This window comes from Aspergillus lucknowensis (assembly GCF_044049455.1).
Source record: "Aspergillus lucknowensis strain CBS 449.75 chromosome Unknown BJX67scaffold_7, whole genome shotgun sequence".
Taxonomy (NCBI): Eukaryota; Fungi; Ascomycota; class Eurotiomycetes; order Eurotiales; family Aspergillaceae; genus Aspergillus; species Aspergillus lucknowensis.
Genome location: NW_027263551.1, coordinates 588500 through 611372, shown reverse-complemented (window position 1 = coordinate 611372; position 22873 = coordinate 588500). Strand labels below are relative to the sequence as shown.

The 22873-nt window shown below is 55.6% G+C and overlaps 12 protein-coding genes across 12 annotated transcripts; 5 read left to right on the top strand and 7 right to left on the bottom strand.

Moving 5' to 3' along the window:
* Positions 1-31: 31 nt before the first annotated feature.
* On the bottom strand, positions 32-2397 carry BJX67DRAFT_391413 (DUF3292 domain-containing protein; the record flags this gene model as incomplete). Its single annotated transcript, XM_071034774.1, has 5 exons — positions 2013-2397; positions 1753-1962; positions 1189-1700; positions 910-1137; positions 32-860 (listed from the first exon to the last, which is right to left on the bottom strand). Exons 1-5 carry the CDS (start codon positions 2295-2297, stop codon positions 32-34), a joined length of 2064 nt encoding a protein of 687 aa, XP_070889137.1. The 5' UTR covers positions 2298-2397.
* A 50-nt stretch (positions 2398-2447) lies between these two features.
* BJX67DRAFT_308176 (BTB/POZ domain-containing protein) lies at positions 2448-4014 on the top strand. The gene is made up of 2 exons (XM_071027102.1): positions 2448-3068; positions 3127-4014. Exons 1-2 carry the CDS (start codon positions 2862-2864, stop codon positions 3874-3876), a joined length of 957 nt encoding a protein of 318 aa, XP_070889136.1. The 5' UTR covers positions 2448-2861; the 3' UTR covers positions 3877-4014.
* A 161-nt stretch (positions 4015-4175) lies between these two features.
* BJX67DRAFT_308130 (Zn(II)2Cys6 transcription factor) lies at positions 4176-6622 on the top strand. Its single transcript, XM_071027101.1, has 7 exons — positions 4176-4366; positions 4426-5256; positions 5305-5371; positions 5418-5607; positions 5656-5830; positions 5883-6032; positions 6079-6622. The coding sequence occupies exons 1-7, from the start codon at positions 4221-4223 to the stop codon at positions 6509-6511; spliced, it is 1992 nt and encodes a 663-aa protein (XP_070889135.1). The 5' UTR covers positions 4176-4220; the 3' UTR covers positions 6512-6622.
* BJX67DRAFT_370504 (NuoB/complex I 20 kDa subunit family protein) lies at positions 6579-7283 on the bottom strand (the record flags this gene model as incomplete). Its single annotated transcript, XM_071030927.1, has 2 exons — positions 6579-7029; positions 7108-7283. 2 exons carry the CDS (start codon positions 7281-7283, stop codon positions 6579-6581), a joined length of 627 nt encoding a protein of 208 aa, XP_070889134.1.
* A 480-nt stretch (positions 7284-7763) lies between these two features.
* Positions 7764-9367, bottom strand: BJX67DRAFT_346672 (uncharacterized protein). The gene is made up of 2 exons (XM_071028436.1): positions 8322-9367; positions 7764-8247 (listed from the first exon to the last, which is right to left on the bottom strand). The coding sequence occupies exons 1-2, from the start codon at positions 9084-9086 to the stop codon at positions 8002-8004; spliced, it is 1011 nt and encodes a 336-aa protein (XP_070889133.1). The 5' UTR covers positions 9087-9367; the 3' UTR covers positions 7764-8001.
* A 407-nt stretch (positions 9368-9774) lies between these two features.
* Positions 9775-10817, top strand: BJX67DRAFT_370502 (uncharacterized protein; the record flags this gene model as incomplete). The annotated part of the gene is made up of 2 exons (XM_071030926.1): positions 9775-9944; positions 9992-10817. 2 exons carry the CDS (start codon positions 9775-9777, stop codon positions 10815-10817), a joined length of 996 nt encoding a protein of 331 aa, XP_070889132.1.
* Positions 10818-11146: 329 nt separating this feature from the next.
* Positions 11147-11761, bottom strand: BJX67DRAFT_378684 (GNAT family N-acetyltransferase; the record flags this gene model as incomplete). Its single annotated transcript, XM_071032388.1, has 1 exon — positions 11147-11761. One exon carries the CDS (start codon positions 11759-11761, stop codon positions 11147-11149), a length of 615 nt encoding a protein of 204 aa, XP_070889131.1.
* Positions 11762-12127: 366 nt separating this feature from the next.
* Positions 12128-13406, bottom strand: BJX67DRAFT_378683 (ankyrin repeat-containing domain protein; the record flags this gene model as incomplete). Its single annotated transcript, XM_071032387.1, has 2 exons — positions 12128-13158; positions 13208-13406. The coding sequence occupies 2 exons, from the start codon at positions 13404-13406 to the stop codon at positions 12128-12130; spliced, it is 1230 nt and encodes a 409-aa protein (XP_070889130.1).
* A 525-nt stretch (positions 13407-13931) lies between these two features.
* Positions 13932-16050, top strand: BJX67DRAFT_378682 (uncharacterized protein; the record flags this gene model as incomplete). The annotated part of the gene is made up of 3 exons (XM_071032386.1): positions 13932-14001; positions 14069-14508; positions 14791-16050. The coding sequence occupies 3 exons, from the start codon at positions 13932-13934 to the stop codon at positions 16048-16050; spliced, it is 1770 nt and encodes a 589-aa protein (XP_070889129.1).
* A 719-nt stretch (positions 16051-16769) lies between these two features.
* Positions 16770-18315, top strand: BJX67DRAFT_308008 (uncharacterized protein). The gene is made up of 2 exons (XM_071027099.1): positions 16770-17091; positions 17156-18315. Exons 1-2 carry the CDS (start codon positions 17033-17035, stop codon positions 18249-18251), a joined length of 1155 nt encoding a protein of 384 aa, XP_070889128.1. The 5' UTR covers positions 16770-17032; the 3' UTR covers positions 18252-18315.
* Positions 18316-20271, bottom strand: BJX67DRAFT_308009 (uncharacterized protein). The gene has a single exon (XM_071027100.1). It carries the CDS (start codon positions 20227-20229, stop codon positions 18379-18381), a length of 1851 nt encoding a protein of 616 aa, XP_070889127.1. The 5' UTR covers positions 20230-20271; the 3' UTR covers positions 18316-18378.
* A 630-nt stretch (positions 20272-20901) lies between these two features.
* BJX67DRAFT_378679 (ATP-binding protein) lies at positions 20902-22651 on the bottom strand (the record flags this gene model as incomplete). Its single annotated transcript, XM_071032385.1, has 2 exons — positions 20902-21921; positions 21983-22651. The coding sequence occupies 2 exons, from the start codon at positions 22649-22651 to the stop codon at positions 20902-20904; spliced, it is 1689 nt and encodes a 562-aa protein (XP_070889126.1).
* Positions 22652-22873: the final 222 nt, after the last annotated feature.

The window sequence follows — 22873 nt, the reverse complement described above, 5'->3', positions numbered from 1 at the left end:
ACCTGGTCGACCATAAAACAAATCCCCAACCTCAGAAACTTCGCCAAACCTGTCCATCAATCGCAACAAGCCGATTAAACAGCTCATCCCGCTTGCTCATCGCCGTAAGTTGATACGAGTCACACGACTCGCCCCGTTCCCCCTTCCTCGAAACAACAATCCCATCAACAACCTCCTTCCCGCCCTTCGCCCACCCAGCCACGAGCTTCCCCTTCCACCCCATCCCGCCGACCTTGCGCATCTCCCGGATCTCAGCGACGGGGATAGCAAAGCGCACCGTTCCCTCCTTGCGCTTCTGAATACTGTAATCGCCGGATTGGACCGTCGAGTCCGTAGTGAAGTACAGGAGCGCCGGGTCATGCGAGGAATCGAGAACCACCGTCCCGTGGTGTCCCTCGAACCGGGCGTCGAATTCAACGGGGCCCGACGGGCGGACCTCGAGACCTTTCTTCTTCAGAATGCCTACTTGGTTCTTTGCGGCCGTGGACCCGGCTTGGGCGCGGGCGCGCGAGATCGCGAGCTTACTTTCGATTGCGGCGGCTGTTGTGCCGCGGAGGAAGGTGAGGAGGCGTGAGGAAATGCTTTTCTTGCCATTTTGGGGATGTTCCTCTGGTGTTGTTGTTGTTGTTGTTGTTGCTTCTTCGGGGCTGTGTGGGTTTGGCGTGGGAGCTGCGGCGTGCTCGATTTCTTCTTTTGTTGCGCCCAGGCTGAGTTGTTCGTGGTCGAGTGAGGCCGGTTGGGAGGGGGGTTTGTCGAGGGAGCCTGATGGTGGTGGTGGGAGGGGTGCGGCGTTTGCTTCGCCGATGCGGAGGAGGGTTAGGGTGAGTTGGGCATTGGTAGGGATGCCTTTCAGGAGTGAGCTGGTAAATGTTAGCATGGAGGGTTGGTGGTGGGGTCGACAGGACATACTTTTGCAGTTCCAGGAGGCGCATCCAGTGCGGATACTCGCGGTTTAGATACTGGATTCCTCGCTGGAGGATAGGGTCGCCGAAGAAGACGAAGCCGGTGAAGAAGGTGCTCATCTTCATGAACCAGTAGCTCGGCGTTACGAAGGATACCAAAAATCCAGATGCGAGCACGCCCGCCAGACGTAGGCGCGGAGTCATTCTCGAGAACGGAGGAGTTGGTGACAGGGCACTACAGGACAATTGTTAGAATTCCATCGCAGAGACAGAACCATCTACTTACTTCCCAAACCGCTCATAGGTGTCGACAATATCGCTCATCACCCGCATTCCCTGATCCGCACGCTGGAGCACCGTCTCCCGCATGGGCTCCCGAGTCTTGTCATGAGTATCCGCTGGAACCTCCCCACCAGCAGCCGCCTGTGCGTCAGTTGTTTTGGAGGTAATGTCCATTGCGTCCGGCACCTGCGACTCCATTGGCGCGCTCTCGGGCGTCCCCTGATCGTGCTTGCCGGCTGCGCTGCCAACAGCGACGGTAGCGACGCTTGAGATCAGGTTCCTGGCTTCCTGCTCTGCGGCTTCACCCTTGAAGTTCTCTGGAGCCCCGGTCATGCTGGCGTGGGAGCCAAGAACGCCAGCTTTTGGCCTCTTAACGCCGCCCGTCGCGGTATCTACTAGGGCCAAGGGTGCAGGGGGGAATAGCATCTTCCGGGAAGGAGGGTAGACGACCAAAATAATTAACGTGCCAAATATCATCGGCGCAAGGAGGTCTAGGAGCCACGCTGTGAAGTATGCCTTGAGTATGGTTAGTTCTCCTCAATGACATGGTTTACCGAGAGATACTGACCGAGCAGAAAGCTGATGTCCGTACAGGCTCCTTCCATGAGCGCAGCCGGGCAATGTGCTTCACGAAACCCGTCAGTCCAATTATAATAGTCGTATAGAATCGTTCGAGTGTTGCTCGAAGTTTGTCCGGAGAGAAGTGGTCGTCTCCTGCCCGATTCAGATCTAGTCGCTGCAGCGGTGCATCTGGGACGGCTTTAACATTGTAGATTTGCTGGAATAAATTAGCATCTCCTATCCTCCCACCATGTGTATATATCGCACCTTGTTAAACCGTCTGATCAGCAAAAATAGATCCTCATTCGAAATTCCTGGGATGATTCGCTCCTCGATGATATCCGACTTGCCCCAGCCGATATCAGAGATACCCTCACTTTCACCTGCTTTATGCACTAGTCCCCTCGGCCCTTCTTCAGGTTTGACTTGTGAGATGGCATGACTATCCGTAGGTTCCTGGCCACAAGTGGACTGCTTTCCGCCGGCGAAAGCTCGCTCCAGCTTCTCCTGCTTGGGCCGATTCGGCAGTAACGCTTCAGGAACGTCCGACATGATATGTGGCGATTATTACAAAAGTAGTATGGGAAGAGAGCTCTTGCTGAGCGTAAGGCAAAAGAAGGTTTTCCATCATGGGCGCGACTTTCCAGTCTTTATTTCTGGTCCTGGTGGGTTGAGGAGCATGCTGGCTCGACGTCATCATTGCTGCATTGTTGACATAGATTAGTCAGGCGTATATCTCTGCAGGGTTTGTAAAGCACACAACACCAGACAACCTATCAAAGTAACATGATAGCATTCCCGTGCGGGATTCAATTTGTTGGGCGAGGTTCTTGTAAAGTTGGGGCCTTGACAGCAGAATGGAAAGAGGTGGAGAGATGCTACTTGTCTCAGATCTCGGTCCATGAGCCAACAGTGATGCTGCACCAGGCATAACACATATTTTGAGGGAAATATCAGTCATCTCATGGCCTTTGCAGAAACACAACTTGAGAATGGTCCTCTTTGTTTCTTGCCTTTTTTCCTTCTCCAGTTCATCGTCTGTCCGCTTCTTCCTCCTCTTCTTGACCAGCAACTTCCAAGGTTCAGTCTGAGAACAACCCCAAGCAGGTGGTAGCCATGTCAACTCCAGCAAAACAGCCAGCTTCACCCCCTACCGCCGCTTCAACAAACCCACTCCTACCGGAGGTGATGAAATGGCTGTTGAAGACCGGACAGTATTCGGATATGACGGTCACCTGTCAAGGCTTCAAATTCCCTGTGCATCGCGCCATTCTCTGCTCTCAGTCTTTGTTCTTTAGGGCGGCAATGGATGGAAACTTTAAGGTATGAAAACAGCTTGGATGTTCCCAGTAACGCGCTGGCATTAACCTCAGCATTCTAGGAAGCTGAGACAAAAACTATCGACTTTACCAAGGACGACCCCGAAACAATTGAGCGCGTCCTGTCTTACTTGTATACCAGAGACTACTCGGCCGACGGGCATTTGGTTGATATGGACGGCCGCCTGATACAGTCAAAGGACGCCAATTCCAAATCCCCCGAAGAATCGAAGGGGCACGAGGAGGAGGGCGAAATCAAGGACGGAAACCACGATTCGGCCACAACTGAGAATCCCAAGGCGACTGGGTCGAGGTCGGGGGCGTACAACCACACGCAGGTCTATATCGCTGCCGACAAATACGCGATCGGAGAGCTAAAGAAGCTCGCAGCTAAGCGCTTTCGCACGTGGTGCGAGGAGAATTGGAAGTCCGCTGCTTTTTGCGACGCCATTGTCGACGTTATGACCATGACACCCCTTCACGATACTTGTTTCCAAAAGATCATTGTCCAGCTTGTTTCCAAGCATATTGTGGAACTCACCAGAGATGGAGCTATCATATATCTGTTCGAGACTTTTGGTAACCTCGGTGCGGCCGTTATTAGTGACCTCGTGCAAGAGAAACGAATCAGGATGCCTGGGGTTTTAGGATTCGAGGAGGGGAAAATTGCTGCCCTTGACGAACTTTCCCAGAAAGCCAATTCTATCCGTACGTGCAGACATTGCTCGCAGCCGATGAATGTGAAGTTCGAAAGGGCGGAGTATTTTGAGGTTGGTTACATTCGCTGTGCTCAGTGCAATACGCGCCATTGATGACTTTGAAGACGAGGGTCATTGGGTTGGGGGATTGATCGAACATCTCTGCAAGCTAAAGTACTGTAACTCCCAGGGGCTCCCCTGTCACACAAGGTGTATTGTCAGCTCTATCTAAACTTTGTTCGTTGTAATGGACCGGAAAGTGCCGTTCTATTTCTGAGCTTGACCTGTCGAGTAGACATTCGCGTTGCCGGTTTTTGCCGTTATATCCCGGATGTATCCGAGATCACGTGCTGAAAAGCAGAAGTGCCATATTCCAGATTAGGAAAGGTCTGCTTCTCGCATCGAAGGCGAACTCGACGTTATAAACAACTCCGAGGCGTCGATACCCTCCAACCAGAATGGCGGGCACCTCGTCTAAAACCAAGGTCGCTTGCAAGGCTTGCCATCTTCGCCGTGTCCGATGTGACCGGACCGATCATACCCCCTGTTCCCGTTGCCGCACGGCCAGGCAAGATTGCGAGCCGATTGTTTCGAAACGCGGAAAGTAAGTACCCTTGGTTGAATTCTGGCATTCCTGTACCAAGAGGTGTTCTGACGACCCAGGCATAAACGCGGCCGTATCGAACGCTTTGGATTTCGGTACGCATTCCAACAATCCCCTCAACAGGAGGGGAGCAGCACCGCAACGGAGTCCGGGGGATCATCTTCGCAAATCCAGTCCGGTAGCCATATACCAACCACAGGTAGGCCGGGCAAAAGTAGCGGAGGAGGCTTCAATCCTTCGCCAGGAAGCGGATCGGAGCCTCGTTCTGGTATCACTCACCCCCAGAACAGCAGCCACACTACCTACTATGGCGACGAATTCAACCTCGAATATGCGCGCAACCAGCTTGACAGCAGCCATGAGGAGTACGGCTTGTGGGCAATCAGTCAGCACTCTTGGCAGGTTGATCGACTCGGGCCCGAGACAAGGAGGTTACTAGATGATTATTCCGTGAAAGAACGTGCGCGCCTCAATGAGCTTGGTGCTTTTGACATCCCCGACCCGAGAATCAGCGAGTCTCTCATCAAAACTTTCTTCGATCTGATTTATCCAGTCGCACCCATCATTGACCGGAGGGACTTTTGCCTGAAGCTCAAATCCGGCCGTGTTTCCCCTCTCCTTTTGCAAGCTGTGTATCTGGTGGGGTATTTACTCTGCGAGCCGTCGGTTCTGACAGACGCTGGGTATAGTAACAGGTATATGGCCACATTCACCTACTACCAGAGAGCTAAGGCGCTATATGACGCTGGATACGAACCAGATGCTGTTGCGGTGCTGCAGGCAGTCTTCTGCTTATCATTTTGGTGGGATAGCCCAACTGAGCAGAAGGATATGTGGCACTGGGCCGGGATAGCTGCCCACCTAGCGCAGTCGTTGGGGCTGCACCAAGAGTAATACCGGTTTTCCTTACCTGGTGGTGTCTGCTTACCGGTCTCCAGGAGAACGTACTCGCGGGTCGATGAATCAAAGCGCAAATTGTGGAGGCGTATTTGGTGGGTTATCTACGTAGGTTTCAACGAAAGTATACGGAGAATTGGCTGACCGAACGCAGAGCCATGATATATCCACGGCGGTGGTTTTAGGACGGAGCCCGCATATCAACGAGGCGTACTGCACAACAGAGCCGTTGACCGAACAGGACTTCGACGAGGACGACCTTCCAGAAGGCTTCAATCTCGGCGGGGAGGTAACTAGGGAAATGCGATCGCACCTGATTTATCTTGCGGATCTATGCAAGCGAGGTGCGTCTTCCTTTGTATGCGTTCGAGGACGGGCTAACGCCCGGAAAGTGGGAAAATGCCATTTATCGATATATAAGGCGCTCCCAAACCCTGCCACTGCTTTCGGCGAGCTAGACACCCTGGCGTCATGGAAAGCCGCGCTCCCAGACGAGCTTCAGTGTCGACGCCCTACATTCACTTTGCAGAGTGGATTTTTAGCGTCGGTTCTCAACTTATGTTGCTGGTAACGTGCCCGTGGCCTTTGGCTGCTAACAAACGATCTAATGGAATTATAGTACTTTCGAGATCTTATTACGGCGGAATTTCTCCGATGGCCCCGAGATAATGGCTGCGGGAACACCAGTTTTCGAGGCCGCAGTGGAGATTGTTCGAATTCTCGAAAACCTCCTGTCCTCAGAGCTTCTTACCGCATGTCCCCTCCGCATGTATGCCCACCACTCTCCTCCTGCGACAACTGACTGATCATCACAGATTACCGGGAACTTTTGCGGCTCTCTCCGTACTCATAACAAATATGCGCAAGCGCACCCCTGATATAATCGAAGTCTCGAAACACCGAGCCCGACTCTGCATGCTCGTTGCCGGTAAACTGCGAGACTATTGGCCTCCACTAGCGTTATACTATCCCATGTTTGCGCGGATATTGGCAAGTCAAGGCTGTCCTATCTCTGACGAGGAGGGAGCACCACATTGTCAAAAGGAGTGGCCACGACATGCCTCCGATCTGGAGGGCGGACTCGGCAACCCGAATGCCCCTGCAGACGACCTGATATCGGGTGATACGGAACTGTTTGGAATGGCTTCACTCTTTCCACTCTCTGCATTTCTGAATGAAGAGTTTATGGGTGGCGATATCGATATATCGCTGCCACTGGGTGAACCGGCTCCCAATCCTCATCCATGAATAATTTACATCAAGGGACTTTCTACCAGAATACATCCCTCCCCCAACAACTGGTTATACCTGGTCTTCACTTCCGATACCACATCCTCGTCACCCTCGTTCTCCGAATCTTCTTCTGCAACTGAAAAATGCCATAAAGCAGCGCCTCCGCCGTCGGCGGACACCCCGGAACATAAATATCCACCGGAACAATGCGATCCACGCCCCGCACAACACTATAACTATAGTGGTAGTATCCGCCCCCAATCGCACAACTGCCCATACTAATCACCCACTTCGGGTCAGGCATCTGGTCGTACAGCTGGCGCAGCGCGGGCGCCATCTTATTCGTCACCGTCCCCGCGACGATCATCACGTCCGACTGCCGCGGCGAGGCGCGGAAGATTATCCCCAGGCGGTCTTGGTCGTAACGCGGCATGGAGACGTGCATCATTTCGATGCCGCAGCAGGCGAGGGCGAAGGTTAGGGGCCACATGGAGCCGTTGCGGGCCCAGGCGATTAGGTCGTCGGTTTTTGCTCTGAGGAAGGTGGTTAGTTCGCCTTCTCTGTCTGTTGGGGCTGGAATTGGGAATGGGGGGTAGAGATGGGGTAGGTACAGGATGTGATGGAGTTTGCCGCCGTTTTCTTCCTTGCTTGGAACACTTGGTAGACTCGTTGTTTTGTGTGCCTGCCAGTTGGAGGAGTGTCGGCTCTGGCTCTGTATAGATCTGCATCGTGTGGTCGCAAGGCCCGTGGCGAGAAGGCCCTTCGGCCGTAGAAGGTTCACCTGCATCATGAGATTGGAAACCTGAAGCTGAATACAAGCAGAAAATTCTTTGATAAAATCAGAAAGATCAAGGTTAATTTCTGGGAAATACAGATATACCTTCGTGGGATGTTTAATCGGCGATATGCTCTTCTTGGCGCCAAGTTTAAGTCGGCGATATAATCTTTCCTCTTTGGGATATGGAGCTGTCAGCTGTCAGGGCGTCAGGCTTGCCGTGCCCCTGGGAGCCCAGAGACACAATTTCTAGTCGTATTTCAAGGATGGGGGTCTCTGCTTTTAGATAGGCTAGTGACTGTGTCTAGGTAATTGACTTCAGGGTAATCTTAGACATTGTCGGCATCGAAGGAAGTCTAAATATATATGTTTTCGGACGCCGTCTCTCGACAATATCGCATTATATGATACGTACGACATCTTTATTTTCTCATACGGCTGGTTCAATTGAAGAAGATATGTTAAGCTAATATATATCCTATTTCGCATATGGCTGTTTCTTCGTCTCGTTTTCTTAGGGCCCTTGGAGCGGTAAGGAACGGCTTCTGAGGGGACGGGACAGGAGTGACTTAGGGTTGCAGGATCGTAGTCGTCGTCTTACCTATGTAGTTGAAATCGACATTCTAACAACTAACATCACTACCATCCTGTTATATAAAGGCATTTATTCACTTGCACCACAACAACTCCGGCACATCCCTCCCAACCAACCCGATATGTGCAGCACTATCTAGAGTAGCGTAAACATAACAGCGACAAATGTTGCAACGCTAACCCCCACCATGCTCGCCGTCGAGAGCGGAGCAGCGTCCTCACCCGTTCCCTCTGCATCCTCGGTGTTTTGGGTCGTCACGACCTTGAGGCAGGTTAGTTGGGCGGAGGGATCGTCGTTGCTGCTGTTGGCGGACGTGAAGACGGTGAGGATGGGGGTGATCTTGTACACCTCTGCGAGGTTTCCTTCGTTTGTGTAGTTGCCCTGCAACTGTTAGTAGCTGTTGACGGATTGCATTATGAATGGGCGGAGTAGAGAGGGGGAAGAAGGAGACATACCATCACGGTATCCTCAGCAAACAGCACCAGATTATCTGACTTCGGCAGGACAGGCCAGCAGTCTGAGGAGGAGTTCTGCGACGACGAGATGGCAGATAGACCGCCCAGTGAGACTACAGTGAAGTTCCCCAGTCCGTCTCCGGCACCGGTGAGGTCACTGCACTCCTTTGGAGCATTATCGCGGAGATCCCTCTCGAGCGAAGAACAGGCATTACCAGAGCTAGATTGGTAATCTACCCCTCGAGCCTGACGCGTCAGTGCATCGATACAGCTCTGCTCAATAACATCCGGACACGTCCCCGTCGACGCCTGGATATCCGTATTAACAGACGACCTGTTGACCTTGGGGGTATCGAATTGCTCCGTGGGCGGGTCGTTAAAGACAACAGCACACCCGGATAGGGAGGACACGTCCAGGTTCTCGGGGGTCCCGAGATAATAGACGGACCTGTAGGGCCGGGATTCGTCGGCGCCGTGGTCGCTGCCCCCGTCCCCTCCTCCGTTGCGGGGATCGCCGGGCGAGGAGGAGATGTTCACGCCCTTGACGAGGGAGATGTCACCTAACGCCGTGGGGGTGTCTGCGATGCGGGACACTCCGACCCCGACGTAGGTTTCGTCTGCGACGGTGCAGGAGTCCCAGCCGTCGTTGGGGCAGTCGAGGGCTGTGCAGCCTGCTATTTTGGGAGGGGTGTTATCTGCCAAGGTTGGGAGGGAGAGGGCGAGAGATAGGAGGATTCTTGCGGTGGGTTTGGAGTGGATCATCATGGTAGTAGTGAGGAGGGCTAAGCTGAATGAATGAGACGGCGAGCAGTAAGTTCAGTCGACTCAACGGAAGCATGGTTGGAGTTTTTTAAGTGCGGTCCTTGTTGCAACGAGCATGAAAGCAAGGAATGAAGATCGATGATATCAGACACCAGCCGTTGCGGGATGCCCGGGCACTCTGGAGGAAACTAGAGTGTCCGAGCCAGGGACATGCCAATGGGAGCGGGCCGAGACTGCGCCCCCAGCCTTGCTCGAACGACGATCTTCGTTCGTGAATCCTGCCGACGACGCAGATCTCGCTCCGTTCTCTCCGTGCAGAACTGACGGCGGGCCACTGATCGCTTCACATGGCGTTTTGGCCCCCAAAGCTCCGCCGCAGAGGACCCCGTTGATCCTGCTCCCATCCCAGCTCTGCAGTGCAATGGGGCCGCCCCCACGTTACCTCCAAGGTACTGTGTAGAGAATATGATGCCATAAACAGTGCTGATGATCATGCCAGGTACTCCAAAGAGGCGTGGCGGATGTCAATCGGCCCATAATGGGGATAGTTGACGAGGTATGAGCTGCGGAAGTTGTCCGTCCTCAGTCTATATAAACTCCTTTGATGCCTGCATTGAGGCATCAACAACACGCAGCTCAACTTCCAGAGCTTGTCTATTCGATTCCCTTCTATCCCTCGATCAACTTCAACATGTCTGTCGTCGAAGCCATCGGAGTGGTCTCCGGTATCTTGGGCATCATCCAGTTTGCTGCCGACAACTTCGGAGACACCACCGAGCCCGGCTCGACCGTCAAGGTGGCTGTGGCTCTCGACGGCGAGGCAGGCGGCACTTCAAACGCCGGAGGAGACCTGCCCGACGTGTAAGTCCCTTCTCTCCCCACTATGGCTTGCCCTCTGACGGATGAAGCCGCGTCTGGAACGAGTTCGGCGACTTCCTCGCCATCACGAGTGACCCCGGCACCCTGAGCGACGGCACCGTCGGCACCGTCGAAGTCGACCACGAGCAGCAAGGGTCGTACTCGCTGTTCTCGGCGAACGACGACGCAATCTGCATCGCGTGGGTGACGACGACCTGGAGCGAGGCCGCGGGGGGCAACAAGTTCGCAGTCTCGGGCGATTACGGCGCGGAGTGCGGCGCCAACTGGTACGAGAGCCACATGTGGACGAACACCGACCAGTCGTACCAGCCGCGCTGCTTCTGGATCGATGCCAACGGCGACCAGCCGCAGACCGGGTTCCAGGTGCACTGGCCGGCGTACTCGTCCACTGCGTTCGACGAGGGCAATACGGACCCGACGAAGTTCTGCAATGATATCGACTTTGGGCTGCGGACTGAGGGGGATCCCAGCACGATTAACTTCTGGACGAGTGCGAAGAGCAAGAGTAAGGCGCGACGGAGTGAGAAGAATGAGCGCCGTGTGAGGGCCAGGCGTAGCGGGCAGCGTGTTTCGTGGGCTGCGGAGCAGCTGGTTATCAGTGACTCTGTGCATCATTCTGCGCGCAGGCTCTGTGACTCGGAGACCTCGATGGGGCCGGACTTTGCGCACACCGGCGAGAGGAGGTTCTGTGATATGGGGGCCAAGGTGCTGTACCCCTTCTGCGGCGGCGGTTGGAACAGCACGAGCTCTTGCTTCGACCTCAATGCGCAGAGGTTGATTGGCAATGGCCTGGAGAGCCGTGACTCTGCCAGTCCTTACACGACCGTCCGTGACTGGCGGTCGAAGTCTAGCTGAGCAAGCTGTGCTTCAGCAGGTGGATAACCGTCTCGACCCATCCATCTGTTGCCTCCTTGTGTATGACTGCTTGTGTAAATACTTTCTTAGCTTATTCAATCTATCTCCAATCTCCTCAGACCGGAAGAATACAAGCTCAAAGGCCGTTTCCCCCACGGAGTATCCGCAAGTTGGCAGCATAGCCACGCCCGGCGTGAGTTACTTCGTTCATGGCGATCACGGCGCCGGGCATGGCACCTGGAGCTGAAAATCTTCTCTCTGATGGAAGCCAATCAATGCCTCAAGGCTTTCCTCGGAGCAAGTCCTCACCAGTTCTCAGTTCTCAGTTCTCAATTCGCGGTAATCTCCTTCCCCTCCCCGTCCCTCAATAAAACATACAAAAACACATCAAGGAGCACACCTCCTTTCTCAACAGCCCACCTCTTCCGCGCCTCAAGCGTATAACCCGCCTTCTCCAAAACCTTCTGACTCCCTGTATTCCCCTCAAACACCTCCGCCTCAATCCGCACAACATGCGCAAACTCCGGCGCACGAAACACCCACCCCGAAAACACGCGCACCGCCTCCGTCGCAACCCCGCGTCCCCAATGCGCCTCGGCAAGCCAGTACCCGAGCTCCACGGTGCGGTGGTGAATGTCAGTTCGCGGTTTGAGGCCGATGGATCCGATGAGCGTTTCTGTTTCTGTTTCTGTACCGTTGTCGGCAGTGTCGCTGTTGGCCGTGCTGATTGCAAAGGCGATAACTCCGGATTCAGCTCCCGGCGAGGCGCGACGCAGCCAGTCTTCGGCGTCGGAGAGGGTGTACGGGTGTGGGAAGGCGTTTGTCATCCATTTTGCGATCTTGGGGTTGTTTGCTTCGTGGGCGAGGGTACGGGCTTCGGAGGGGGTGTTCTTGTAGGGGCGGATGAGGCAGGCGGAGGCGGGGAGGGAAAGAGTTGGTGGCATTGTGATCGAATGATTGTTCATTGTAAAGAGGATTGAAGGTGTTGGGAGAGAAGAAGAGAATTCTTGGAGGTGAAGGTCCAGTCAGTGAGTCAGTGAGTCACAGGGAGGCTAAGTTAGAGGGGGTCCGGTTCTTCGCCGATCTTTAATACCGAGCGTCAGATAAGCACAGCTCGTGCGGTCTGAGGCTGATGGACTCCAGATGCTGCTCCAGATTTGGGGAGAGGGCTATGTGAATGCGTTACAGTCTTGCGGACACCATGTGTGAGCGAGAGTTAGGGTTTGGCTTGGAAGATTGACCTTGAGCCCATGATTTGTGCAGCATACCATCAAGCTAGTATTTGTATACTTCATATACAAGTAACAGGCTCACAGCTTATCGGACGGAATTTCAGCGTCACACCTTGGTATCAGCAGCTTCACGAGGTCGCCCTGACCGTGCTTCATCGCCCAATCGATCGCCCGCCGCGAGCACGTCGCCCCGTTGTCAATAAGCAACCGGATGATCTCTCCCTTCCCCAGACACACAGCCGCATCGAGCGGAGAGATCCTGGGAAACCTCTGCGTCTGCCTCACTCCCGCGCCCCGGACCATGAGGCTCCGCACTAGGGCCACGGACCCGCCACCCGTGATGGCCATTTTAACGAGCCGTGGATCATCCACGTCGAACTCAGACGCATCGCTATGCTCAGCTATCAAACAAGCTGTCTCGCTCACCGCGTCGAGATACAGATTCCGCCGTTGAAGAGCCCACATCAAAGGTGTCCTCCGCGCCTGTGGGCCGCCGTTGCGTCCGTGCGTGTGAAGACCGTGCTTGATCAGCACCTTGACCATCTCGAGCGAGCCTTGACGCGCGGCAAGCTGCATCGGGGTTAGAGGTGGGCCTCTAAAGTAGCCTTGGTCGTTGTCGTCGTCACGTTGTGGCGGCCGCGCAACCCTCAAATCCGGGCTCGCGTCAAGACTGAGAAGGAAGTCCACGGTTTGCACATGATCTCGAAAGATAGCAATCGCCAAGGGCGTGCAGACGTGAGGAAATCCCCACTCGCTGATACTGAGTCCGAGTTCATGCATGATCTGGAGAGGGACGGTCTGTCCCTTGCTGGCTGCGATATGCGGATACCATTTACACCAATTTTTTTCCTGCCAGTGGCGTGAGATCTCGTCGCGCGGGACCAGGTCCAAGAGGAGGCGGGTGCAGTTGGCGAGGCCGCGTTCAACAGATAGCTCGAGGAGATCTCGTCGGCCGTTGTACCAGGGCAGCACCGCATCACGAGTGCTGCGTCCCCTCGACAGCCAGCACTGCACAGCTTTCGTGGCCTGCTTCTCAGTCCCCTGTGCAAGGACGAGTTCTGTAGGCGCGTGGATGGGTAGAAGTCCACGTAGAAGCTCCGTCCAGCGACCTAGGATGTTAGATTGTCGGTGTCAAGAAGGGCAACAGAGAGAACTCACTGCAGACTAAGAGACAGCGCCGAACATCGTCACAGAGAATACAACCGCTCCAATCGCGGTGGATTGCGGAAACATGTATCCTGGACCAGCGAAGGTGGGGTTTGTCGGTGGGCTCAGCCTGGAGTTCGTGGCCGGGGAGCGAGGCGATCTCCGTGAGGATGAGCGATTGGATTTCTGTCGGAAGAGTGTCCCAAGTCATGATACACAGAGCAGGTTGATCGCGGATGCAGACGGAAGCTGGCGAGCTTAGTTTCGCGTGAGGCTGATGAACCCGAGGCTGATGAACCCGAGGCTGCTTTACGAGCCATGGCCTTGGCTGACTGCCCAGAACTGTCGGTCTGAGCAGGCCCTCAGTCCCCAATGAACATTCTGGACGACAAGCCGAACAGCTAAAACTTCTCATGCCTGGCCTGCTTCGAGAAGCTATACTCGAGGCCCTGCCGCCTTAACCTCGGCAGGCGTCCAAATGTAAACATGACCCATCCTATTGATACCAACGGTGGCCCTGAGAATCTGCCGATTGACCAGTGGAAAGACAGGACGAACCCACTGGGTCGAGTCTTTGGAACCGATGAAGAGCCGAACTGTGGAGCAATACGAAGCTCTGCTTCATGATGTCACCTGATTGCAGCGACGTCACCGATCCATTCTCCTCTTCAACACGCTCTTGCTCTCATCTGTGCAGAACCTGTGCAGAACTCATCCTCACTTCCCAAGATTCGAAATGAACAACCTCCCCACTAGCATCCGCGTAGCCCAAGCCATCGGCTTGACAGGCGCCGGCTACCTCGCTGGTACGTTTGCAGCGCAGAAAACCCAACCCAGGAAACATCCGAAGTACTAACTGGCTCCGATCTTCAGGCAACATAGCCAGCTACAGCCTGGCCACCGTTCCCGCCCTCCTGAAATCCCACCGCGAGCACGACGCGCCCCTCCCGCTCATCGTCAAGCAATGGCGCGAGATGTACAGCGCCGGCAAGGCGCAGAACCCACCCATCGCCGCCGTGACCGCCGCCGCATTCGCGTACCTCGCCTGGAGCGTCCACAGCCAGAGCGCGACGGCGCTCACTCACTTGGCGCCGAGCAACGCGACGACCCTGTATAGTGCGGCTGCGGCGCTGGCGCTGGCGATCGTCCCCTGGACGCTGGGTGCCATGAGAACGACGAATAAGTTGCTCCTGGACCGGGCGGCGGCGACGTGGGTGCCGACGGAGAGGTCGAGTGAGCAGGTGGAAGAGCTGTTGGGGAAGTGGATTGTGCTGAATGGTGTTCGGGGCGTGTTTCCGTTTGTGGCGGGTGTTGTGGGGTATCTTGCTCTTTAATCGTCCTCTTGTACTCTCTTGTTGTGTTCTACTCGTGTACTCTATCTATGTACTCTACTCGGCGTTCTACTGTGTACTTTAGTTGAATTGGAATCTCCTCTCCTTCGCGAGTATAGTATGGACGTGACATACGCGATGAGTCAGACAAAGCAAGTGACAGACAGAGTGTTACTTGCACATCAACACCGCAACTTCAACCTCAACCACAGCAAACATGGTGCGTAGAAACTACACTCATCTCGTTCACTACTAACAATCCAGAATCCCCTCTGCGTCCGCCTCCCCAGGCTATCCCGACTCCCCAAACAATGCGAGCGACGCCTCACCACCACAGTCCCCCAAATCGGCCCCTACACAGTAACCGTGCAAGGCCCATGGGTCGACAGCGAAGACGCGCCAGACCATAAAGAACCCCTCCTCGCGCAACTCAAATCAATCCCGCGAGACACGACAACCCTCACAATTGATGAGGACCCGCCCTCAGACACAGAATGGGACATCCTCGCCAACCACTTCACCGCCGTCCGCGACCTCACGATCGACTCGGGCTTCAACGAGGACCTCAACGACGCCAAGATGCCGCTGCACTGGCCGCTCGAGAAGCTGCAGCTCTGGGGCCCCTGTGGCGAGGTCACGAAGTCTCCGCATATCCTGCAGGGGAGGGTGGGGCACTTGGTGCTGTATTTCGCGTCGGAGCTACGGTTTGAGGGGCCGACTTCGCGGGAACTGAGTCGGGCTCATGATGAGGCGATTGAGCGCGGGGAGGCGCAGAAGAGGTTCCTTGGGAAGAGCGGGATCCAGGTTGTCCATATGACTGAACTCGCGCAGGCGTGGTTGAGGGAGAAGTGTACGGCCGAAGGGGGAGAACCCAAGGACGGGGAGGAGGAGGCTGAGCATCGCCCCGTCGACAACGGCGACGACGTCGAGAAAGAGAGTCAAATGCATACACTGGAGATCATCGAGAACGACGCCCTTGATACGTTCCTGCGCATGTCGCTGGCCCTCCCGCACGTCGTGGAGAATCTCACAACGCTGAATCTCCGCTCAACGTCGAACCCGCCCGACTGTAGCTGGATACACGAATCTATGCTCGGTGAAGTCCTCCCGCAATTGACACAATTACAGACACTCAAGCTCTCCGTCGGCGAAGTATTCTCGGACGAGTCCTCCCTCCCCGCACTGTACGCCTGGCTCCCGCCAAACCTGACGACGCTGCATTTCCGCGGCCCTGTCTCGCTCGCCCGGTCGGCGCGATGGAGCGACTGGGTCGCGGCCTTTGCATCGGCGGAGTTTCTCCCCAGGCTCGAGCGCCTCGCCTTCGTGTTAGATCTTCACTATGCCGCGAACGAATACGATCGGAAAGAATTGGCAATTGCACCCGACGATCTCCTCGATGAGGCCCGGGCCGCGTGCAAACGGCTCTGTGAAGCCGTGCGACGTCGGGGGGTCACGATCGAAGGCATCCAGGACGAATGGGCCGGCCAGCACGTGTGCTTACGGCCGGTGGACCATCGGTGGTGATGGCTGTGTCAGCCATTTGAACCTGTTGTTCTGCATCCTTGTTGTTGGTGTTGTTGGGTTGACTCCGCTGTGTTTGATTCTATTTTGATTGAGCGATCCCCTCTCCTGTATCCACTCCTCCCTTCAGCCTCAGCTCATTCCAATCGAGAACAACTGTTTCCATTCATGTTGAAATTGCAACGGAATCAACACTGCAAGAATCTCATGCACAAACCGTACTCGTTCCTCCTCCCGCCCGGTCCCATCGCAGCAGGCGACAGAAAACTTGAAACCAAATGCACCACTCCTCAAACTCGTGAGCTCGTACCGAAAACGAGAAACAAGCACATGCTCAGCATCTTCAGCACGCTCCAGGCCCCAAGCTGGGCAAGCGCGCTCACGGACGACCCAATGAGCCTTGCCCACCGGCCTCACACGAATACGAGAGCCCGAAGCCAACTCGCGCAGTCTAACCATGGTCAAGTCTAGCGTCTTGTCTAGCGTCTTGTCTGGCCTGGCCCAGCGCGCAAACAGCTTCTTTTTTCGTTCGGCTGACGGCGTGGAGCCCGTCCTGATCGCCCGATTGTCGGCTGCGTAAGGATCGATGCAGGAAGTCAGGCAGACAGTTGTGAGGGATACCGCGTCGGACTCGGACAGAAGATGGGGTCCGTTCGAGAGGGGAAAAAAAGGGAATCTGGAGCCCGAGTCCAGGGTGTCGGTTTCCAGGCTTCCATATTCTTGTCGGACCCATAAAGAGACGGTCTTGCACCGGCGTCGATAGTCCAGACAGTGGGGAGACAGACACAGTGGACAGCGTGTAAGGCTGAATTCTCATGCACTGACTGCTGCGCCTTGTTGCCTTCTCGCCTTTTACGACCGTCCGAAGAGGTTAGGTCTGCGAGGCTCTGACTTGGCGGTTTATAGCTGCTTTGAATCCTTTCTGCTCTTCTTCAACAACGTGTCGTGGTGCAATCTCCTTCTGTTGATTGCAGCAATCAACACAATGAGTCGCGCAAAACACCCGACTCCTGACTCCGAGTCGCATCCACAGCATACATGCAGGTTCGTCCATAGCTCAGGTCCTCTTCATTTTACACAGTCCCTTCCAAATACTAAATTATCCCAGCCCAGGAGCCCAAACATTCCCCCTCGCCCACCCCCCGCCCAAATCCAAGTCCAAGTCGCACCGCCAATGTCTCCGTCTCTCGTCGCGCCTGCTGCTGCAGATCCAGCAGTTGTACTTCTCCACGACACATGCGTCGACCTTGAATGGCAACAGCAATAGCAATAGCAATACCAACGGCATCGCAAATGAATCTACAAACGGGTTTAAAAATGCAAACGCAAACACAAACGTCGTCCCCCGCTCCGTCCCCATCCTCGAACTCTACCAGCCCTCCACCTTCGGCAAGTCCGTCGCCAGCGCCGCCGGGATCGCCTCGCGCAAGGCCCATTCGCGCGATATGTACCTCGTGCAGAGTGAGCCGTTTGCGCATCTACCGAGGAAGGCAGGGGAGGTGAATGTGAATGGGACGAAAGCGCGATCTGGGTCCCGCTCGGGGACGAATTCGCGAGCGCAGTCGCGGCGGAAATCAAAGTCCTCGCACGAGAGCTCCGGGGAGGACAACGAGGAGGGTCGCGAGCGGAAGATTCGATTCAAGAAGCGGGTTAAGGATACGAACCGGGATGACGACGAGGAAGAAGAAGATGTCGTCGCGGTGATCTATACCTCTCCCACCAAGGCGAAATCGAAACCTACCAAGAATGCGACTGCGACTGCGACAGACAGTCCACCAGAAGCACAGCTCTACTTCCCGCTCTCCGGCGCAACCTGGGACGCGACGTCCCCCGCGCCCGGCCGGTATCGCTTCCGCCAGGACCTGGAAGGGAACGGGCTCGGTGCCGAGGGCGTGGGCGTCGTCTTTGAGTGGGAGAAGCGGCCGGCGTCGCCGGCCTCATCGTCATCGCCGTCGCCTACGAGCACGGGCGAGACACAGGATGACGGGGACCGCTTTGTGCTCGGGGTTGCGGGGCCGTCGGCGAAACGGCCGTGGCTGGCGCAGTTGACCCGGAGGGGGTTGCATGTTGGTGGGCTGGATACGTGGCGGGGCGAGCTGCGGGCGTTGATGATCGACGATGGGGCGGAGGGCGGCGCGGGGCTGTACACGCTGCTGGTGACGATGGGCGTTTGGGTTGCCCGGAGGGAGGGGTGGATTCATTGATTTTGTGTGCTTCTCAAGGCGTTGGGGTGTAGGAGTTATGGGCTGCTTTATAGATCTGTAAGATACCATCATCAATTACAAACAGCCTTTTTGATCTCTTCACAGCTAGTAAATCTGCCACATGCCATCATGCCAGCCCCCTCTCGGCAGCTACAATCTGCAGCGCCAACAGCTGCGAATAATACCGACCCAGCGCCAGATTCCCGCCCATGAACCAGAACCCAGGGTGCCCGCTGCGTCGCCACATCGTGCGGAACTCGCCCTCCTCATCGAGCCCCCAAACACTGCTCACGCGATCGGCAACTGCATCTCCGAAAATCAGCCTTGTCTGCGTGCGCATATTCTGGTACCCCGTCGCAAAGACAATCTCGTCCGCCTCCAGCTCCGACCCGTCGCCGAACCGGATCCCCGCAGGGATGATCTCGGCAACCTCCTGCCCCTGCTTCACCCTGATCTTGCCCTCGACGATGAGCTGCCCGGCGCCGACCTCGATCGTGTACCCGCCGCCGCGCTGCCAGTATTTCATCAGGAGTCCCGCGTCGTCGGGGCCGCGGTCGACTTTGAACCCGGCCTTTGCGAGGCCGTCGAGGAGAGCCTTGTCGTGCTGGTTTTCGAGCGCCGTGAGTTTAACTTGCTGGGCTTTGAACTGCTCGCTGGGGATGCTGTATAGGAAGAGATCGGAGTCATCGACGGGTGGTCCGCCCTCCTCGTATAATCCCTTCAGTCCGATATTGACGATCGAGTCAGAGGAGATGACGCAGGTCGAGGAGCGCTGCACTATCGTCACGTCGTATCCCTTCTCGTAGTAATCCTGTGCAATGTCGTGCGCGGAATTGCACGACCCGACCACGACAGCCTTCCTCCCGGCCCCGTTTTGCGGCGCCCCGTGGAAGTCCGAGCTATGGCAGATGCGCGTGCCTTTGAACGAGTCCACACCCTTGAAGCCAGGGAGGTTCTTCTCTCCTGAATGCCCAGTAGCCTGGATGATATGCCGTGGATGCAGAGTGCGCGTCTCGCTGCTCCCGTCCTCCCCGCGCCGAACAAGCTCCAACGTCCACTCCTTCTTCCCCTCGTCCCAGCTCGACGCCTTCACCCCTGTCCTCGTCCAGACATTCAGCTCTAATAGCTTCGCATAGCACTCAAAGAACTCTGCAAGCTTATCCTTCGGCGTAAACACCGGCCAGTTCGAGGGAAACGGCAGGTACGGCATATGGTCAAACCACACAGGGTCATGCAGAACAAGGTGGTGATACCGTCGTCGCCAGTTATCCCCGATGCGGTCCTCCTCATCGACAATGAGTGCATTAACACCGAGCATCTTCAGCCGCGCCGCAATTGAGAGACCCGATTGCCCCGCGCCCACGATCACAACGGCAGGCTGTTCCCCGCCGGAGAGGGTCCGCTCCGCATCGCGTCGATCCTGCCAATTTCGCCGGTCGACAACCTCCCCGTGTGTGACGCCGAAGGGCCGGTGGTGGTGCACTTTCTCTTCGTGGCCTGTTATCGTCTGGAGCGCTGTGTAGAGCGTGTAGATGGGCCATTTCCCATCCTTTTCGGCGAGTCGGATGACCCCACGTCCTGTGCCGACGGGTGTCGTGACGGTGATGAAGAATTGCACGCCCATAACCTCACCGAATGCATCAATCGCCCCGACCTGCGGCGCACGAAAGGCCGTGGAGCGGTCAATCTCGACCCTCTTCACAAGCTCGGACGAGTTCGCGAGGAGGGCAGCGATGGCGTCGCGGCCCTTGGCGGTCCGGAAATCCCAGCCGAGACACAGGTGGTCGCGCCAGAAGCCATCGTCGAGGAAGAGGGCCGTGATAGCGGGGATGTCCTTCTTCGCGAGGGAGGCGTTGAGACGGTCCACGACGTCTGTTGCCACGGCGTGGGCGTCGACGTTGGTCGAGGTGCATGTTGCTGGGAACTTCCCGACGGGGACGTTGAAGGAGCCCGGCTCGATTCTGTCTTTGGATGCCATGGTGTTGTCGATGCTCTCAGTACCAGAGGCTGTGATGAAGAGAGATGGACGGAGGAGGAGGCGAGGTGACGGGGCCTTAAATGCTAACCCCTCAGGCATACTTTGTGTTCCCCAGGCACCCGGTCTAGACCCGACCCCGCTCCTGACCCCCGGACATCCTCCGTTCTCTTCGCGGTGATTGGAGTCATCATCACAGCACACTTGTTCCCCAATTCGAGCTAGTGAGGGACGCCTTTTCTTTATCTGGCCATTTAAGCCGACGGCCCGAATGACTTCAGGTGCCTCCTCGAGGCTACCGTCACTGTGGCGCGGCATTGCACCAGAAGAGTCCAATGGACCCAGAGTGCTCGAAGAACCAACCAACCAGTCTTCAGAAGTGCGAGACGCCTTATAGCTGGCTGATATCTGTGTCCCAAACCAAATCCCTTCGGATTTTTCAGGATTCTGGCATGTCCTTAACAGCGATGCCAGGAATCAGTTTGCCAGCTCGATCGTAGGTGCGCTCCTTCCTCGAAGGTTGAAACTTGGACGCCCAAAGGAGTCTGGTTACGCCTGACTTGTGGTCCAATGTTTGCCATCTCATCATCTCTTCATCAAGCCGAAGAAACATTGGAGTTTCACTGGCTCAATCATTGCAGTGAGTGTTCATATGCCAATATCAATGCAGTCTAACTAATCTATGCGGAATCTCTGCGAACTCGCCCACTCGGACGCAGTATGCCCATGTATGTCCGTCAAATACTGCTCAAACTCATTTGATACATCAATGACATCCACCAAATGAGAGTACTGAAGCGGCTGCCCGCGGAACTCGGCAAGCACCACGGCAGTCTGGATGCTGTTTCTTATCTCGCGGCCATTCAGCTGGAATTTGGCAAGCTTGTCGATGTTCTCCAGAATCTGGTCTGCTTTTGTTTCTGGACTCGTGTGCTGCAGCCTCGTGATGAAGTTTGACCAGATCCGACGACGACTACTTTCGTCGAGCGGGGGGTAGTGGAGGGTCAATTGGACGCGGGACTTGAACGCTTCATCTAATGTTCCGATTCGATTCGAAGTCAGAACGAGGATTCCCGAGTAATACTCGAGCACCCGGAGGAAAACAGAAACCAGAGCATTGCGCTGGAGGTCTTGCTGCGTCCGCTCCTCCAGGAATACGTCGGCTTCATCGAGAAGCACAACGCACTGCCAGGTCGCTCCGAGATAGAGAATCGACTCGAGATACCGTTCAACATCTTCTGCATTTGTTCCGATATCCCCGCACGTTACCCGGTACAGTGGTTTGCGCGTAAGTTCAGCAACGGACTCGGCTGTAAGTGTTTTTCCTGTCCCTGGCCCACCGTGCAGAAGCAGAATAAGACCATTCCCCTTCCCCTGAATCACGTCGCTCAAGTCACTGGACGCTGTGTGCTTAGCCACAAGGGCTCTAATTAGCTCCTTTTTAGTGCTTTTGAGAACAAGGTGCTTGAACGCCTCTGAATTCCATTCGATTTCTCGAATGCCTTCTACTGAGAGACTAATCCTTTTCTTGTCATGGAACCCAAAGCCTGGCACAGTCGCCGGGAGAAGTAGCTGGAACTCGTCATCCGGGGGCAGCTCCTTAGCATGGGCCTCCTCCGACAGGTACTCGCGGCCTATCAACTCGTCGGTCGAATGGACGTGTTGGAAGGTCTTCGCGTCGACCATATACCGCGGCTTAGAGTGAGTCCAACATTAGTTTCGTTTACTGCATTAAGAGTGCCAGCGATGAACTCACTGTTTGAGCCTGTACAGCAGAATGCGAGGATAGGTAGGAGACAAAGCGCCGAGTTCGACATCGCCAGAATACACTTCCTCGCCTGAGCAATCGCTCTCTTATCCCGGGATCAAAGCTCAGCGGATACACACCGAGCTTAGTGACCGGGAGGTCTCTGTCTCCGAACTCCCAGCCCAGCAAGATATTCTTCGTCTCCCGGTAAAACTGACCGTCAAATGACCACGTAAAACAGGGCAGGACCAATGATCCGCTCCTTAACTTCGGCCAGTCGTTTATCATATACGCCCGAGGATGTCCTTCGGTAGTACTCACGATAAAGTCGCCCGGCCGGAACAGTTTTGGCAGATGTCTTTCCGATACGTGGCCTCGAGCGAAGAGGCTATCGGCTTCGGTGTGCTCCTCCCGGAAGACCCTGTCTACCGTTTGGAGTAGCCCTTTTACCCGCGGGTCTCCCTCATCGGACGGGTCATCACCGCGACATAGACGCGTATAGAGACAGTTGACAAGCGTGTCTTGTTGCTCAGACCTATCCACGGTAGATAGGCGACCAGGCTCAATCCCCGTGATTTCTTTGATTCTTCTCCGGAGATCCCCGTCCACAATATCAATTTCTTCAAACTCCGGATCCGGCTGGTGGCCGTCTGTTTTCAGAACATGGAAGTACCGCATGATGGTCGAATTCATGGGATGCGTGGGTGCTCGTAGACGCTCGAAATGAGACTTGATCACCTCATGGTAGGCGTCACAACTGTAAACCTTGACCCAGATGACGGGTACTTCGTCGTCCCCCGTGGCATCGTCTCCATGTGGCGGGATGACGGGTATCTTGCCCGTAGCTCGCTGGCTTTACTGTCGCCGCTGAACAAGCGGGGGATGTCGGCGTATTCAGCC